This window comes from Acipenser ruthenus, chromosome 60 (assembly GCF_902713425.1).
Source record: "Acipenser ruthenus chromosome 60, fAciRut3.2 maternal haplotype, whole genome shotgun sequence".
NCBI lineage: Eukaryota > Metazoa > Chordata > Actinopteri > Acipenseriformes > Acipenseridae > Acipenser > Acipenser ruthenus.
In genome coordinates this window covers 4215716-4230530 of record NC_081248.1, presented here as the reverse complement: position 1 = coordinate 4230530, position 14815 = coordinate 4215716, and the positions used below count along the sequence as shown (strand labels likewise).

At 41.4% G+C, this 14815-nt stretch overlaps 1 protein-coding gene across 1 annotated transcript; it reads right to left on the bottom strand.

Moving 5' to 3' along the window:
* Positions 1-1795: 1795 nt before the first annotated feature.
* On the bottom strand, positions 1796-13171 carry LOC131725068 (zinc finger protein 883-like). Its single transcript, XM_059018545.1, has 3 exons — positions 12278-13171; positions 9444-9904; positions 1796-3300 (listed from the first exon to the last, which is right to left on the bottom strand). The coding sequence occupies exons 2-3, from the start codon at positions 9886-9888 to the stop codon at positions 2339-2341; spliced, it is 1407 nt and encodes a 468-aa protein (XP_058874528.1). The 5' UTR covers positions 9889-9904; positions 12278-13171; the 3' UTR covers positions 1796-2338.
* Between the last annotated feature and the right edge of the window lie 1644 nt (positions 13172-14815).

Sequence of the window (14815 nt, the reverse complement as noted above, 5' to 3'; positions counted from 1 at the left end):
ACTATAACAAATTCACCATGGTAAACTTTCATAAGGGCCGCGTTGCGCACTGAGAATATATCAGAGCACAACACCTGAGAACCAGTGCAGTGAATTCTCATTGAATTCCACATTCCAGTTTGAACCGATTCCCCTCCAGATGGAGACGAGTGTGTCTGGCAGACATGAAGTGAACGAGAGATTATGATTAGTAATGACTGGGTTTATGAAACCTGCCTTTGTTTTTATGGATGTGTTTTTTTTTTAACAGTATATTCCGAACAATCTTTCAGTTAATAGTTAAAATAGCTAGAATGTATAGGTTGAATACAATTGTACAATTTTAAGAGCCAAGTAGCGAATTATTTTTAAGTTTTAATTTTTCATCTTAAATCATTCAGTTGTTTGACTATTCAATGATTTCACCTGAACTATAAACAGCAATGATACAACTTCATCTGTCTATTGATCTTTGCTTCTACTAGGGCAGCAGTGTGGAGTAGTGGTCAGGGCTCTGGACTCTTGACCGGAGGGTCGTGGGTTCAATCCCAGGTGGGGGGACACTGCTGTTGTACCCTTGAGCAAGGTACTTTACCTAGATTGCTCCAGTAAAAACCCAACTGTATAAATGGGTAATTGTATGTAAAAATAATGTGATATCGTGTAATAATTGTATGTCACCCTGGATAAGGGCGTCGGCTAAAAAATAAATAATATTCTGCTTTATAGTACAATTTAAGAGAGTTAATATCTTCACTGTTCTTTCAATTATATTAAAACTTAATAAATAAACATGTGTGATTGATGTGTGTGCTGCTTGTGTTCCCTGCACAGACAGACACCTGCCCCCCATCTCACCAGTCCTCTACCTTCTATCTGTGACCGGCTTCATGTTACTGGGATCTCTCTGACTCTCAGACACATATCCTGCTGTCTCTTCAGATATTGTCAATACTCATTGAGAGGAAGGAACCAGAATTGAAGAACTATTATCACGTTTCATTGTAAAAGAGTCTCATTTGAAGTGCCTTGTATAATTCCGCTACATAGTTAATGTACCACATGTAAAGCATTTGTTATAATCAACCAATCAATAGGCAGATAGGTAGGTAGGTAAGTAGTTAGGTAGGTAGGCAGATATTCTCAATGAGCAATGCAGAACATTGGACTGAATTGCACGTTGAAACTGCATGTTTCTGGCACTGGTTGTATGTCGAAGCAAAATTTGAACATTTAGCACTTGGATGATGCTTTAGATTTGAAACTGTAAACTGTTAACACCCAAACTACTCTTACAAAAGTTCACAGTGGTAAATCTGCAGGGTCATTTTGCAACCCCCCCACCCTGATGCTTTTCCCACAGTAATAACATGCATTTACCATACTGTAATTCAGCAAGGTTTACCATGTTTTTAAATATGCTTCACTATAACTCTCTGTGCTTCCCTATGCTTTACTATAACTCTCTGTGATTTACAATGCTTCCCTATGCTTTGCCACACCTCTCTGTGCTTTACAATGCTTCCCTATGCTTTACCAGACCTCTCTGTGCTTTACAATGCTTCCCTATGCTTTACCAGACCTCTCTGTGCTTTACAATGCTTCCCTATGCTTTACCACACCTCTCTGTGCTTTACAATGCTTCCCTGTGCATTTATTTCAGATTTGTTGTAATTAATTCTCAGTATAGTATTTTATGCTGTAGAGTACATCTCTTTAAGTTTCACAATTCATTTCCTTTGTTTAGCCAATCTAAGGGTTGTGGCATCTGGTGTTTACAGTAAGTGTCTGTGTGTAGGTTATTCCCAAGAGACAATTATCATCTGACTCAAATTTATTTAAAGGTAGAATAGGAGCTGATGCAAAATATCATTCAACACATGAAAATGAACTCTAACGATGTTAATACCTGTGTAACGTGGGGTTGTCTATTACAGGGACTGGTTAACCACCCTCATGTCAGGGATAATAGGAAATCACTTTTTGTTTAAAGATATCCTCTAAACAGCGGTTCACAAGAAACCTTAGCTTCAAAACTCAACAGATGTAAACAAGAAAAACCTCACTATTGCAGCATGAAATAAAATTAAACCTTTGCTTTGATTTTTGTGTTATTGGCAGAATAGTTTCCTTTCAGCATAGTCCCGCTCCCAGGCACTGACTGCATTGACATCCAGAGTTAAACTGACAGCAGAGAAGCCTCTTGTGTCTACATCACCGCCCACTTTGACAGAGTGCAAGAGTGTTGATTTGCATTTTTACAATTTAAAATGCACGCTCTTAAGAGTGATACACAAAACAGTAATTACACAGGGATTCATAATGCAAGGTTTGAGTGAGAAGTCCCATTGAACAGTCTTTACGGTTTCTCTCCTCTGTGAGTTCGCTGGTGTTTTTGAAGGGCTCGTTTAAGACTGAAACTCTTCCCACAGTCAGAGCAGTGATACAGTTTCTCTCCTGCGTGAGTTCGCTGGTGTGTTTTCAGGGTTCCTGAGTAACTGAAACTTTTCCCACAGTAACAGCAGTGATACGGTTTCTCTCCTGTGTGAGTTCGCTGGTGTTCTTTCAGGGTTCCTGAATGACTGAAACTCTTCCCACAGTCAGAGCAGCGATACGGTTTCTCTCCTGTGTGCGTTCGCTGGTGTCCTTTTAGGCTTCCCAACTGACTGAAACTCTTCCCACAGTCAGAGCAGTGAAACGGTTTCTCTCCTGTGTGAATTCGCTGGTGTTCTTTTAGGCTTCCTAACTGTCTGAAACTCTTCCCACAGTCAGAGCAGCGATACGGTTTCTCTCCTGTGTGAGTTCGCTGGTGTGAAACAAGGCCATATAACCGACTGAAACTCTTCCCACAGTCAGAACAGTGATACGGTTTCTCTCCTGTGTGTGTTCGCTGGTGTAAAACAAGGCTGTCTGACCGACTGAAACTCTTCCCACAGTCAGAGCAGTGATACGGTTTCTCTCCTGTGTGAATTCGCTGGTGTTCTTTTAGGCTTCCAAACTGACTGAAACTCTTCCCACAATCAGAGCAGTGATACGGTTTCTCTCCTGTGTGAGTTCGCTGGTGTAAAACAAGGCTGTCTGACCGACTGAAACTCTTCCCACAGTCAGAGCAGTGATACGGTCTCTCTCCTGTGTGAATTCGCTGGTGTTCTTTTAGGCTTCCTAACTGACTGAAACTCTTCCCACAGTCAGAGCAGCGATACGGTTTCTCTCCTGTGTGAGTTCGCTGGGTTTTGTTTAAATGCCCTAACTGGGCGAAACCTTTCCCACAGTCAGTATATTCTCCACCGTCTGCCCTCGCTTTAGCTGCTGGACTGGAACCTGGAAAATATGAACAGGAAAGAAAGTAAGCAATAAAAAGTAAGCAATAAAAATATGCATTATAAATATCATATGGGAGATAGTGAAATTGAAGAAGGAATCTATGAAAAAGACCTAGGAGTTTATGTTGACTCAGAAATGTCTCCATCTAGACAATGTGGGGAAGCTATAAAAAAGGCTAACAAGATGCTTGGATATATTGTGAGAAGTGTTGAATTTAAATCAAGGGAAGTAATGTTAAAACTCTACAATGCATTAGTAAGACCTCACCTAGAATATTGTGTTCAGTTCTGGTCACCTCGTTACAAAAAGGATATTGCTGCTCTAGAAAGAGTGCAAAGAAGAGCAACCAGAATTATCCCGGGTTTAAAAGGCATGTCGTATGCAGACAGGCTAAAAGAATTGAATCTATTCAGTCTTGAACAAAGAAGACTACGTGGCGATCTGATTCAAACATTCAAAATCCTAAAAGGTATAGACAATGTCAACCCGGGGGACTTCTTTGACTTGAAAAAAGAAAAAAGGACCAGGGGTCATAAATGGAGATTAGATAAAGGGGCATTCAGAACAGAAAATAGGAGGCACTTTTTTACACAGAGAATTGTGAGGGTCTGGAACCAACTCCCCAGTAATGTTGTTGAAGCTGACACCCTGGGATCCTTCAAGAAGCTGCTTGATGAGATTCTGGGATCAATAAGCTACTAACAACCAAACGAGCAAGATGGGCTGAATGGCCTCCTCTCGTTTGTAAACTTTCTTATGTTCTTATGTTCTTAAGAGGGACTGCTTGTAGGGTTAAGATTGGTTCATAATTCAGACTCTGACATAATTTGTGGTCGGAGTCGACAGTCTCTGACCCCGTGTGTCGGAATTACGTCACACACACACACTCTTGCGACGCGCATCTTTTTTGGAAAGTCGTACAGCCTTTTCCCAATGCGTCTGTGACCTGAAATCGCATGGGGTCTCCACCGAATGCATCACATTCCAGAAAATACAGCGTTCCACATCCCCACGTGTTGCTACAACTGTTTAAATAACATACCTGTCATTTCTTTTCAATGCTAACATCATTAGAACCTTTTACACATAACTTCAAAGTCTGTTTCAAAGCTCTTTTCAAAATGCCCACTCGAGCACTGATAGCGTCAGGATTATTGCCAACATTGTCAGGTAACACAGTGATAGCGATCCATGACGTGGTACAGAACAGAAAAACCAGAGCGCGTTTGGGGTGGGAATTTCGAATAACAAGATATTCGAATATACCAAGAATAAAAGTTTCAAATGCTCTCATAAAAATGAAGACTGTGCTCTGCAGAGCTTAGTTACAGCAGCAGTACAGGAACAATGTTAAAATATATGAAAACATAACTAGTGGTGCTGGATCTAGTGTGGAGGAGGTGGGGCCCAAGCAAACAACATTACGACTCTGCAATCAAGTATTTCATGCTGGGCACACTATTACAATCGCTATGCGTGACTGTATTTACATAAAGAGAAGTCGCTTCTGCAGTCTGGTCAAGGCAGCCTACAGATCGCATCCAGTTCAAGACTCTTGTACTAGCCTACAGATGCCTTGACCAGACTGCACCCAGCTACCTCCAGACCCTCATCTCTCCCTACACCCCCACTCGACCTCTCCGCTCCGCCTGCACTAGAAGACTGGCTCTACCTCCGCTACGCTCCCCTGCCTCCAGAGCCCGCTCCTTCTCCACCCTTGCTCCGCAGTGGTGGAATGACCTTCCTACAGATGTCAGGACTGCCCAGTCCCTGACCACCTTCCGGCGCCTCCTCAAGACTCACCTCTTCAAAGAGCACCTGTAGAACTCCTCTGTTTGTATCCTGGGACACTATCACCCTTCATGTAAATGTGCTTTATTTTGCTCTTATCTGCCCCCTATTTTACTGCATTTAATCCTGTACCTCAGAATACTGTAATCTGCCAAGTGTTTAACCTGTAGTACTTTGTATTTAATCACATCCTGATGTAACTATCACTATTTAATCATATCCTGATGTAACTATCACTATTATCTGCTGTATTATTGAATTGTGGTTTGTCACACTTGTACTTTGCTTGAACAAAAGTTATTGTATTTCTTGCTCTTATTGTATTACTTGTATTGTAACACTTGAAATGTATTTGCTTACGATTTTAAGTCGCCCTGGATAAGGGTGTCTGCTAAGAAATAAATAATAATAATAATAATAATTTAAATGAAAAAGTAAGACTTCTGATTTAAAAGCCCATTCAGTTATTTCACAGAAAATCAGCGCGTTCCTCAGCTGTGATTGAGATTAACGGGATCAATTGCATATATATTAGCTATATAGGAGGCTGTGTGGTCCAGTGGTTAAAGAAAAGGGCTTGTAACCAGGAGGTCCCCGGTTCAAATCCCACCTCAGCCACTGACTCATTGTGTGACCCTGAGCAAGTCACTTAACCTCCTTGTGCTCCGTCTTTCGGGTGAGACGTAGTTGTAAGTGACTCTGCAGCTGATGCATAGTTCACACACCCTAGCCTCTGTAAGTCGCCTTGGATAAAGGCATCGGCAAAATAATAAACTTCTATATTAGGGGTGCAACAATCTGTCCTTAAATTTTACCGAGCTTCGATAGCATATTGGTGAATCGATGCATCGAATTCGTACTCAGTTATAAGTCTCGCTGGTTTGCATTAAACCCTTGAGTGTGAGTGTGCTGCTTCAAGTGCTGGTATGGTAGGTCAGCGCGTTGCTAGGATACACACTTCAAGCCTTTACATTCGTCTTGGAGAAGACAAATCAGAAGCAGTCTTATTGTATTCACGTTTTCTAGATTTAAAAATTAATTTGTGAAATTAATTCAAATGCTTTGCTTTTGGACATAAAATGTGAACAGTATTGAAAAACCATAGTTCAGAAATTACTTCTGTTAAAATACAGCATTTTAAATTATTATTACAATGTGAATCTGATGCGGACGCACGCATGTTCTTTTCACTTGTTAAATGTATTATTTGTTTTTTATATAATTGAAGTGTTCTCATTTGAATGCAGGTCGTGCTTTATTGTTTAAAAGCAGTGTGGAGTAGTGGTTAGGGCTCTGGACTCTTGACCGGAGGGTCGTGGGTTCAATCCCAGGTGGGGGACACTGCTGCTGTACCCTTGAGCAAGGTACTTTACCTAGATTGCTCCTGTAAAAACCCAACTGTATAAATGGGTAATTGTATGTAAAAATAATGTGATATCTTGTTACAATTGTAAGTCGCCCTGGATAAGGGCGTCTGCTAAGAAATAAATAATAATAATATTATGCACAACACTGTTTTTAGTTATCAGTTTCGGTTAGAAAAAAACAACTAACGTTTGTTTACTTTGAAAAATAAAACATCAATGCATCGATAATGATAAATGTCTATACGATAATCGAATACGAAATGAGGGTGCCGACTGCACCTCTACTTAACAGGATCAATTGCATTTAAGGACAGTAGAAAAGCAGAGGTAAAAAAAAAATAAAAATCAGAAGACCTACAGGCTATGCGATAATTTATAGAAAGCTATTTATTTAAAAAGATATAGCACTCTCAATGTTTTTACTTGAACGTTTAAACTATACATTTGTAAAAGTCTAAACTTAAATGAAACAGAATGAAGCACCCCTAATTATGTTACACACTTACAATAATATCCCTCTATTTTGACACTGAACATTTCTAATGTTCTTCTCCCCCTTGGTACAATCGGGTAGGCGTGCCAGTGTGAAAGAGGCTTATATCTGTATCTTAAGCTCACCAGTAGTGAGTCCTATCTTGAACTGGCTGGAGTGGTACAGGAAAAACAAATAGCTTGTAATGTAACCCAAAGGTGCGCCACGACACAGTCCAGGGGGGGGTCGCGGGAGCAATGACATTCTATGTATTTGTTTCTATTAATAGCGAAAAGCAGGCGCCGGGGGGCAGCTGTAACTGTAGAAAAATAAAGTGTAAAAAGGCAGTATTGGTGGACTGTCAATCAAATCAGAAATTCACAAATCAGAGGTCACAGATTGCCTTCCTGTAGGCGGGATGTAGAGTGAGAGCTCTGACAATAGGGCGGTGTTAAGGTCATGTGATCGATCTGCTGGCAGATGTAAACAGTGTGTTCAGTATTAATAACATTACAATATGTCGAATCCGCTCCCAAAGACGACGTTTTGCACAGTATGAAGAACACAACAGGCAGCTGCAGGAGTTTGAATGCGTTTGTACCGCGGGCTCAGCTTTGAGGAGCTGGAATGGGTTTGTACCGCGGGCTCAGCTTTGAGGAGCTGGAATGGGTTTGTACCGCAGGCTCAGCTTTGAGGAGCTGGAATGGGTTTGTACCGCGGGCTCAGCTTTGAGGAGCTGGAATGGGTTTGTACCGCGGGCTCAGCTTTGAGGAGCTGGAATGGGTTTGTACCGCGGGCTCAGCTTTGAGGAGCTGGAATGGGTTTGTACCGCGGGCTCAGCTTTGAGGAGCTGGAATGGGTTTGTACCGCGGGCTCAGCTTTGAGGAGCTGGAATGGGTTTGTACCGCGGGCTCAGCTTTGAGGAGCTGGAATGGGCTTGTACCGCGGGCTCAGCTTTGAGGAGCTGGAATGGGTTTGTACCGCGGGCTCAGCTTTGAGGAGCTGGAATGGGTTTGTACCGCGGGCTCAGCTTTGAGGAGCTGGAATGGGTTTGTACCGCGGGCTCAGCTTTGAGGAGCTGGAATGGGTTTGTACCGCGGGCTCGGCTTTGAGGAGCTGGAATGGGTTTGTACCGCGGGCTGGAATGGGTTTGTACCGCGGGCTCGGCTTTGAGGAGCTGGAATGGGTTTGTACCGCGGGCTCAGCTTTGAGGAGCTGGAATGCGTTTGTACCGCGGGCTCAGCTTTGAGGAGCTGGAATGGGTTTGTACCGCGGGCTCAGCTTTGAGGAGCTGGAATGGGTTTGTTCTTTTGTAGAAACGTTTTCATACTAACTTTTGTACTTGATAACATTCATTGATGCCTCTGATGAATACGTTTTTGTCACTAATCAGCTATTAACATTTAAAATATTTAGTACTTTGATGTATGTTTCAATATTAACTAAATCAAGTTATTAATCAAACTGATCAATCGTGTTACATACCGGTAACTGATTTATTAAAATGTTTGGATATCCTGCTGTTTTATTAATTACTGGCTCGTTCACAGTTGTCTTAAAATAACAACAGAATATTTCTTTTGGAAAATAATTTAAAAAAGAAAACTTTTTTGACTGATTCAGATTTCGCTGCAGACGGATTTATTTTCATAAGTTTTCTTTTGGTTAAGTGGCTCAGTTGCGCACCACTTTTTCATTTTTTTTTTCAGGGGGGTGTTGCAAGTTGTATGTACAGAGTAGCTGCGAAAAAAATAACTGCGCGGCTCTCGTGTCCCTCTCTGTTGTGCGCGGCTCTCGTGTCCCTCTCTGTTGAGCACATTCCTCTTTTCTGTGCGTTACAGTTCAGCGTGAGAGGTAACGGCTGCACGGTTTAGTTACACAGTGTTCAGATATTAGGATTTCAGAGTCATGTTCTTGTGTGCGTTTTGCTGGTTTTACTCAAAGTGATCCCTGCTCTGGTATTTATGAATGGGAATAATAAGAGACAAGCACTTCTTTCGTGTTTGATGACCAACAAAAATAACCGCATTTCTACAATGTTAAATTATACAACGGTACCTAATTTAAAGGTTTGATAAAAACACGTGTTTAGTTTTTGCAATTTATTTTATATACTAAAATTAAAGTGTTTTTAAAAAAAAAAAAATATATATATATATATATATATATATATATATATATATATATATATATATTTCACTCAGTGCATAGGCTATTCTATGTGATTTCCACCTTTCACAATATTTATTCAAATGGATAAAGGGTAGTGTAGATTAGGTTTATTTATAGTGTTACAAGTTGAAACATATAAAATGTTTTTCATTTGACATTTTCCCCAAGGAGTGCTGATAGTGGGCTGCAGTGCCTAATGCAGCTGAACAGGTGGGCCTCAGGTAAACAAGTTTGGGAATCCCCGATGTAACCTACATGCTCCCTCCCTCCCTCTCAACCACACTGTGGATATCACGCAATCTAGAATGACAATGTCACAGCTACTGGGAGTCACTCACCTGCTAGACTGCATTCTGAATATGACCACCAGTCTTCCTCTCCAGCGCCTTGCTCTCTCACGCAGACTCTCTCCCGCACCACGCTACACTCCTGCTGGCGCACAGGCTCCAGCTCTGGGATGTTTGGTTTGAAGTCCTCGGATTCTTCCTTCACTGGTTCCATGTGGTCAAACTCTACTTCAGGGGGCTCCTGTTTAATATGGACACTTTCCAGCACCTCTTCTTGTTTCACAGGAAGGGGTTCTTCCGTCTGTGGGATCTCCAATTCATTGTGCTCAGCTTTAATCTCAGAGACCTGTAGCTGGCTGCTGTCACATTGCACCTCACAGAGCTCCTGTTTAATGGGGAGGGAAGCCAGCCCAGAGATCTCCGCTCTAAAGGGGTCAAGTTCAAATTCAGGGAACTCCTCTTTAATCTGGGCAGATTCCATCTCCACACTGTCCATGGCAGCACACAGGATTCTGAAAAAGAAATGCATTTATTTAAATATAGTGTTACTAAGGCCAATGAAGGGACCGACAAAATCTGGCTTAATAGCAGGGCTGGCTTTACTATTGAAGTGACATGGAGTTTCTTGTAATACGTTTACAATACCAGAGGATTTGACCTGTCTAATCTCAAGAATAATGGATGAAAGTTACGGCAGTTCTCTTTTCGTTAAACAGTGATGTTTAGTGTTTTAAAATACATTCTCTTAAAACAGCCGATCAGCAAGGAGTCATTTTGTCCTCAAACCTTAAATTCAGATGTGTTTACAAAACATGACCTGATACAATGTTCCAGAGACTTTTTCAAACTTTTTAAATATTTACACAAACATTGCAATATATGAGGCCTAATTATTTTTTTGAGGTGCAGGCAAACTGCCGATAATACCTCCAGGTTTCAAACGAGGCCGTCAATACACTAGATTTACTGTGCTGAAACAAACACAGTGTTGCATTAGACAGAAGTGTGGAGTGGTGGTTAGGGCTCTGGACTCTTGACCAGAGGGTTGTGGGTTCAATCCCAGGTGGGGGACACTGCTGTTGTACCCTTGAGCAAGGTACTTTACCTAGATTGCTCCAGTAAAAACCCAACTGTATAAATGGGTAATTGTATGTAAAATAATGTGATATCTGTATAATGTGAAATAATGTATAATGTGATATCTTGTAACAATTGTAAGTCGCCCTGGATAAGGGCGTCTGCTAAGAAATAAATAATAATAATAATTAAAATAAATGCGTGACACTGACACTGTTTAGGTCTGTGTCTAAATTGTTCAAGCTGCAAATTCACCAGGAGGTACAACAAGCGGGTGGTAAATACAGTACAATACTATCATATATGAAACATAAAAACATTGTTACCTGATTTATTTATTCATTTCCCTGGTGCCTTTTAGTTTACGTGTTACATTTTCAATGAATCGGTCTTGTTGATGCCTCCGTACCTTGTTCATTTTGCAAACAAAGCCTGGGTCTGCTGCACCCGTGCGCAGCAAACAGTTATTAAACTTCAATACAAGCAAAACGTAACCCGCTCTTACCGTCCACATTGAAAAACAAAACACACTTCTACTGTCTTTTTTAACTTACGACGAATTACACTGTGTAACAATTTTTTTTTTTTTTTTGGTTCCTGGGTAGTAAGTGTTATTTCCTAATTGCTTATGCCTCAAAAGTATAGAAAATCGCTATTATTCCCCACAAACTTTGCTTTTGTGACCAGGACAGTGATATTTTGAAATTTACCTGCCCCCAAATGTAGTCTTCCATCATGTTTTCTCATTGGAAATAGGTACATTTCAAAATATCACTGTCCTGGTCACAAAAGCAAAGTTTGTGGGGAATAATAGCCATTTTCTATACTTTTGAGGCATAAGCAATTAGGAAATAACACTTACTACCCAGGAACAAAAATTGTGTTACATAGTGTAATTATTGTTGTTGTTGTTATATTTATTTATTTATTTTTATCTTAAGCTGTTTGGAGGGAGGGAGGGGGGGGGGGAGGGAGAGGGGGGGCGACTGGTCGTGTTTCTGCAGCGCAGATCTGCATAGAATCACAGAGATGCGCGTTCTTCCAGGGCTCCTGCGTCACGTCACTCAACTCCACCCGCGGAAATCTGTGCAGACTCTGCAGAGCTTTGAGACGTTACTGATGCAGAGATCACGAGTGACCTGCTAATCGCAATGCACATAACCACTAAAACTACTGCTGTTAGTGGAGGCGAACGAGATCTTACCATCAGAAAGGTTACAAACGAGAGGAGGCCCATCTTGCTCACCCGGTTGTTATTATTGTAGCGATCTCGGTCCCCGCAGGCAGGCGCATCACACAGGGCAGGACAACCCCCACACACAGGCGGAGGGCGGGCGTGGACCCGGGACCTCCCGCACTAAAGCATAGCGCCGATACCGCTGTACAAAATATTGTAGCGTGCACTATTATTATTAGTTTATTTAGCAGACGCCTTTATCCAAGGCGACTTACAGAGACTAGGGTGTGTGAACTATGCATCAGCTGCAGAGTCACTTACAACTACGTCTCACCCGAAAGACGGAGCACAAGGAGGTTAAGTGACTTGCTCAGGGTCAGAGTCAGTGGTTGAGGTGGGATTTGAACCGGGGTCCTCCGTTTACAAGCCCTTTTCTTTAACCACTGAGCCACACAGCCTCCTATAAATAAAAACAAACGCGCTGGCAGAGCCACGCCGCTTCAGAAATACAACACACACATAAAACAATGCGCTCCTACCCCACAACAACCAGACCCTTTCAAAATAATACACTATAACAGCTTTCTGTAGTTTTAAAACATATTTTACAGCTCAATAAAGACTCGCTTACCTCCTCTCTGTGTCTTCCACGGAATGGAGGAGGCGCTGCGCAACGAGGAACGCACCAATCGCAAAATACAAACCGTTCAGTGCGGTCTAATATGGACCGCAAAGGGAATTGTGATACCGGGGATCCTTTAATTAAAAACGAATAAGACTTTCAATTTTGTAAACGAGCTGTTTGTAGCTCTTTCTATTTGAATTCAGTTAACCCCGGCGCCCCTGCCGGAGTTGGTATAGACCAAAATTGATCAAACGGGAAGCTGTGTCTGAAGGCAGCAGCGAGTTTTTTCACTGATATATAATCAGTGTTTTTTGAATTAATATCGTCTTTTCGCGTCCTCTTCTTCTGTACGAGACGTTCAAACACTAAAGGCATACCCTGATAATGTTTTTAGAAGTATGTTAGGTTAATTCAAGCGCCGTTGTCACAAACAGATCCACAATGGCGCAGGCATGCTCGCAGTTTCATAGCTTTCTCTTAGTCTTGGAGGGTCAGTGTGTGTGAACTTGTTTTTGGTAAACACAGCACAGGGTCGCAGAAAGGTCTCTCTTTACGAGTTAACTTCCAGACAGTAACCTCTGCTATTTCTACCCCATGCTTTTATTTAGGGTTACCATATGGCTCCAGATTAACCGGACGCTTTGAGACAGACCGGGATTTCAAAATCCCCCCTAAATTGAAAGTAATTCGCGTATAAATGAGCTCCGCCTTTGCTGAGATTAATCCTGCTGTGGTGGAATTGCTTGGGTGCAGCAAACAAGTCACACTGATCAGCTGCTTCTGATCAGATCTTAATGAACGAATAGCTAATTTATCGATAGAGCAACGAGATGATGATGCGATTGTATTTGCAGAATAATATGGCCGATTGAATTTTAACAAACAGAAAAAAATAGCGACTGGCTGCAATTCATTCTTGCTATAATACAATTATTTGACGCGCATGCGGGTATTTAAGCACCATTATTAATTGTAGTTAAGGATGGTTCATTTACACCTTCATTTATTTCAATTTAGGGGCAAGTTTGAAATCCCGTTCTGTCTCACAGCGTCCGGTTAATCTGGAGCCACATGGTAACCCTATTTTATTTAGTTTCTCTTAAACTATATTATTGCGAACTAAACCAGGATGCAGACCCGCCTCCACAGCAGCAGAAGAGTCACCAGCAATGAGACACGCCAAGGAGTGCGCTGCTCTGTGAGACTCGAGGGGACGCGTTATCAAAGCGCTTCCTCCAGCCTTTAATTAACTTCTATTGATTTTAAAAAGGACAAAACATCATGTTAATGTTACGACATGAAAAACTAAACGCATTGAGAGTGCTGAAGAGGGCTTGAAATACAGTGTATCACTCAGCTGTGTGGTTCTAGTTTTGTAAAATGAACAGGTGGTTTACCTCTTTAAAATAAATAGGAGTTCATTAAAGACTGGCGTAAAAGCTTTGAAAATATGTCCTGAGGTGTCTTATTGTGATTAAAAAGCGTCCCAAACCTGAGAGGCGTTAGAAAACTAAAGCTCTTTGAATGAAATGCTTTTTATTATATGAATAACTACGCAGTGGAGTGACAGAGCAGGTTAATAAACTAAATGTATTGAATGAATAATGAAATCAGATAATATATGTCAGAGAGTGAGAACATAAGAAAGTTTACAAACGAGAGGAGGCCATTCAGCCCATCTTGCTCGTTTGGTTGTTAGTAGCTTATTGATCCCAGAATCTCATCAAGCAGCTTCTTGAAGGATCCCAGGGTGTCGGCTTCAACAACATTACTGGGGAGTTGGTTCCAGACCCTCACAATTCTCTGTGTAAAAAAGTGCCTCCTGTTTTCTGTTCTGAATGCCCCTTTATCTAATTTCCGTGGATATAACTACCCAGTGGAGTGACAGAGCAGGTTAAAAAACTAAATGTATTGAATGAATAATGAAATCAGATAATACATATCAGAGGGTGAGAAGTTTGTATTAAACAGTCCAATTACAGTATGTTTTTTTTTTAAAATGTTTTATAAACTTTGACCTAAATCATTTAAATTAACTGAAAAGGATGAAAGTAAACAAAAGGGCTGATTTCTTTAAGTCACTAGCTTCGCACACTGAGAAAGAAAGCGCCCCACGCCAGTTGTGTACCGCCAAGCCCGCCGCTAGGCATACGCAAACACGCAAGCTAAACACGTACCCTAAATGCTCCGGAAAAAAAACCAAGGACAAAATGAACGGTAAACTGTTGGAGTAAATTATTAATATTTGTTTATTTAACAGACATTTTTATCCAAGGCGACTTATAGAGATGAACTATGCATCAGCTGCAGAGTCACTTACAATTACATCTCACCCGAAAGACGGAGCACAAGGAGGTTAAGTGACTTGCTCAGGATCACACAGTGAGTCAGTGGCTGAGGTGGGATTTGAACCGGGGACCTCCTGGTTACAAGCCCTTTTTCTTTAACCACTGGACCACACAACCTTCTTAATAAGATGCTATTGTAAATGAAAGTAGAACTGCATGTACCTGTTCGTTTCATGTTTGCAATGTTCTGCCTTTA

Excerpts from the sequence above, each read along its gene's own strand:
- LOC131725068 (XM_059018545.1), bottom strand. The coding sequence starts at position 9,888 with ATGGACAGTGTGGAGATGGAATCTGCCCAGATTAAAGAGGAGTTCCCT. Across the intron at positions 3,301-9,443 it reads TTCAGAATGCAGTCTAGCAG|GTTCCAGTCCAGCAGCTAAA; the intron begins GTGAGTGACTCC and ends CATATTTTCCAG.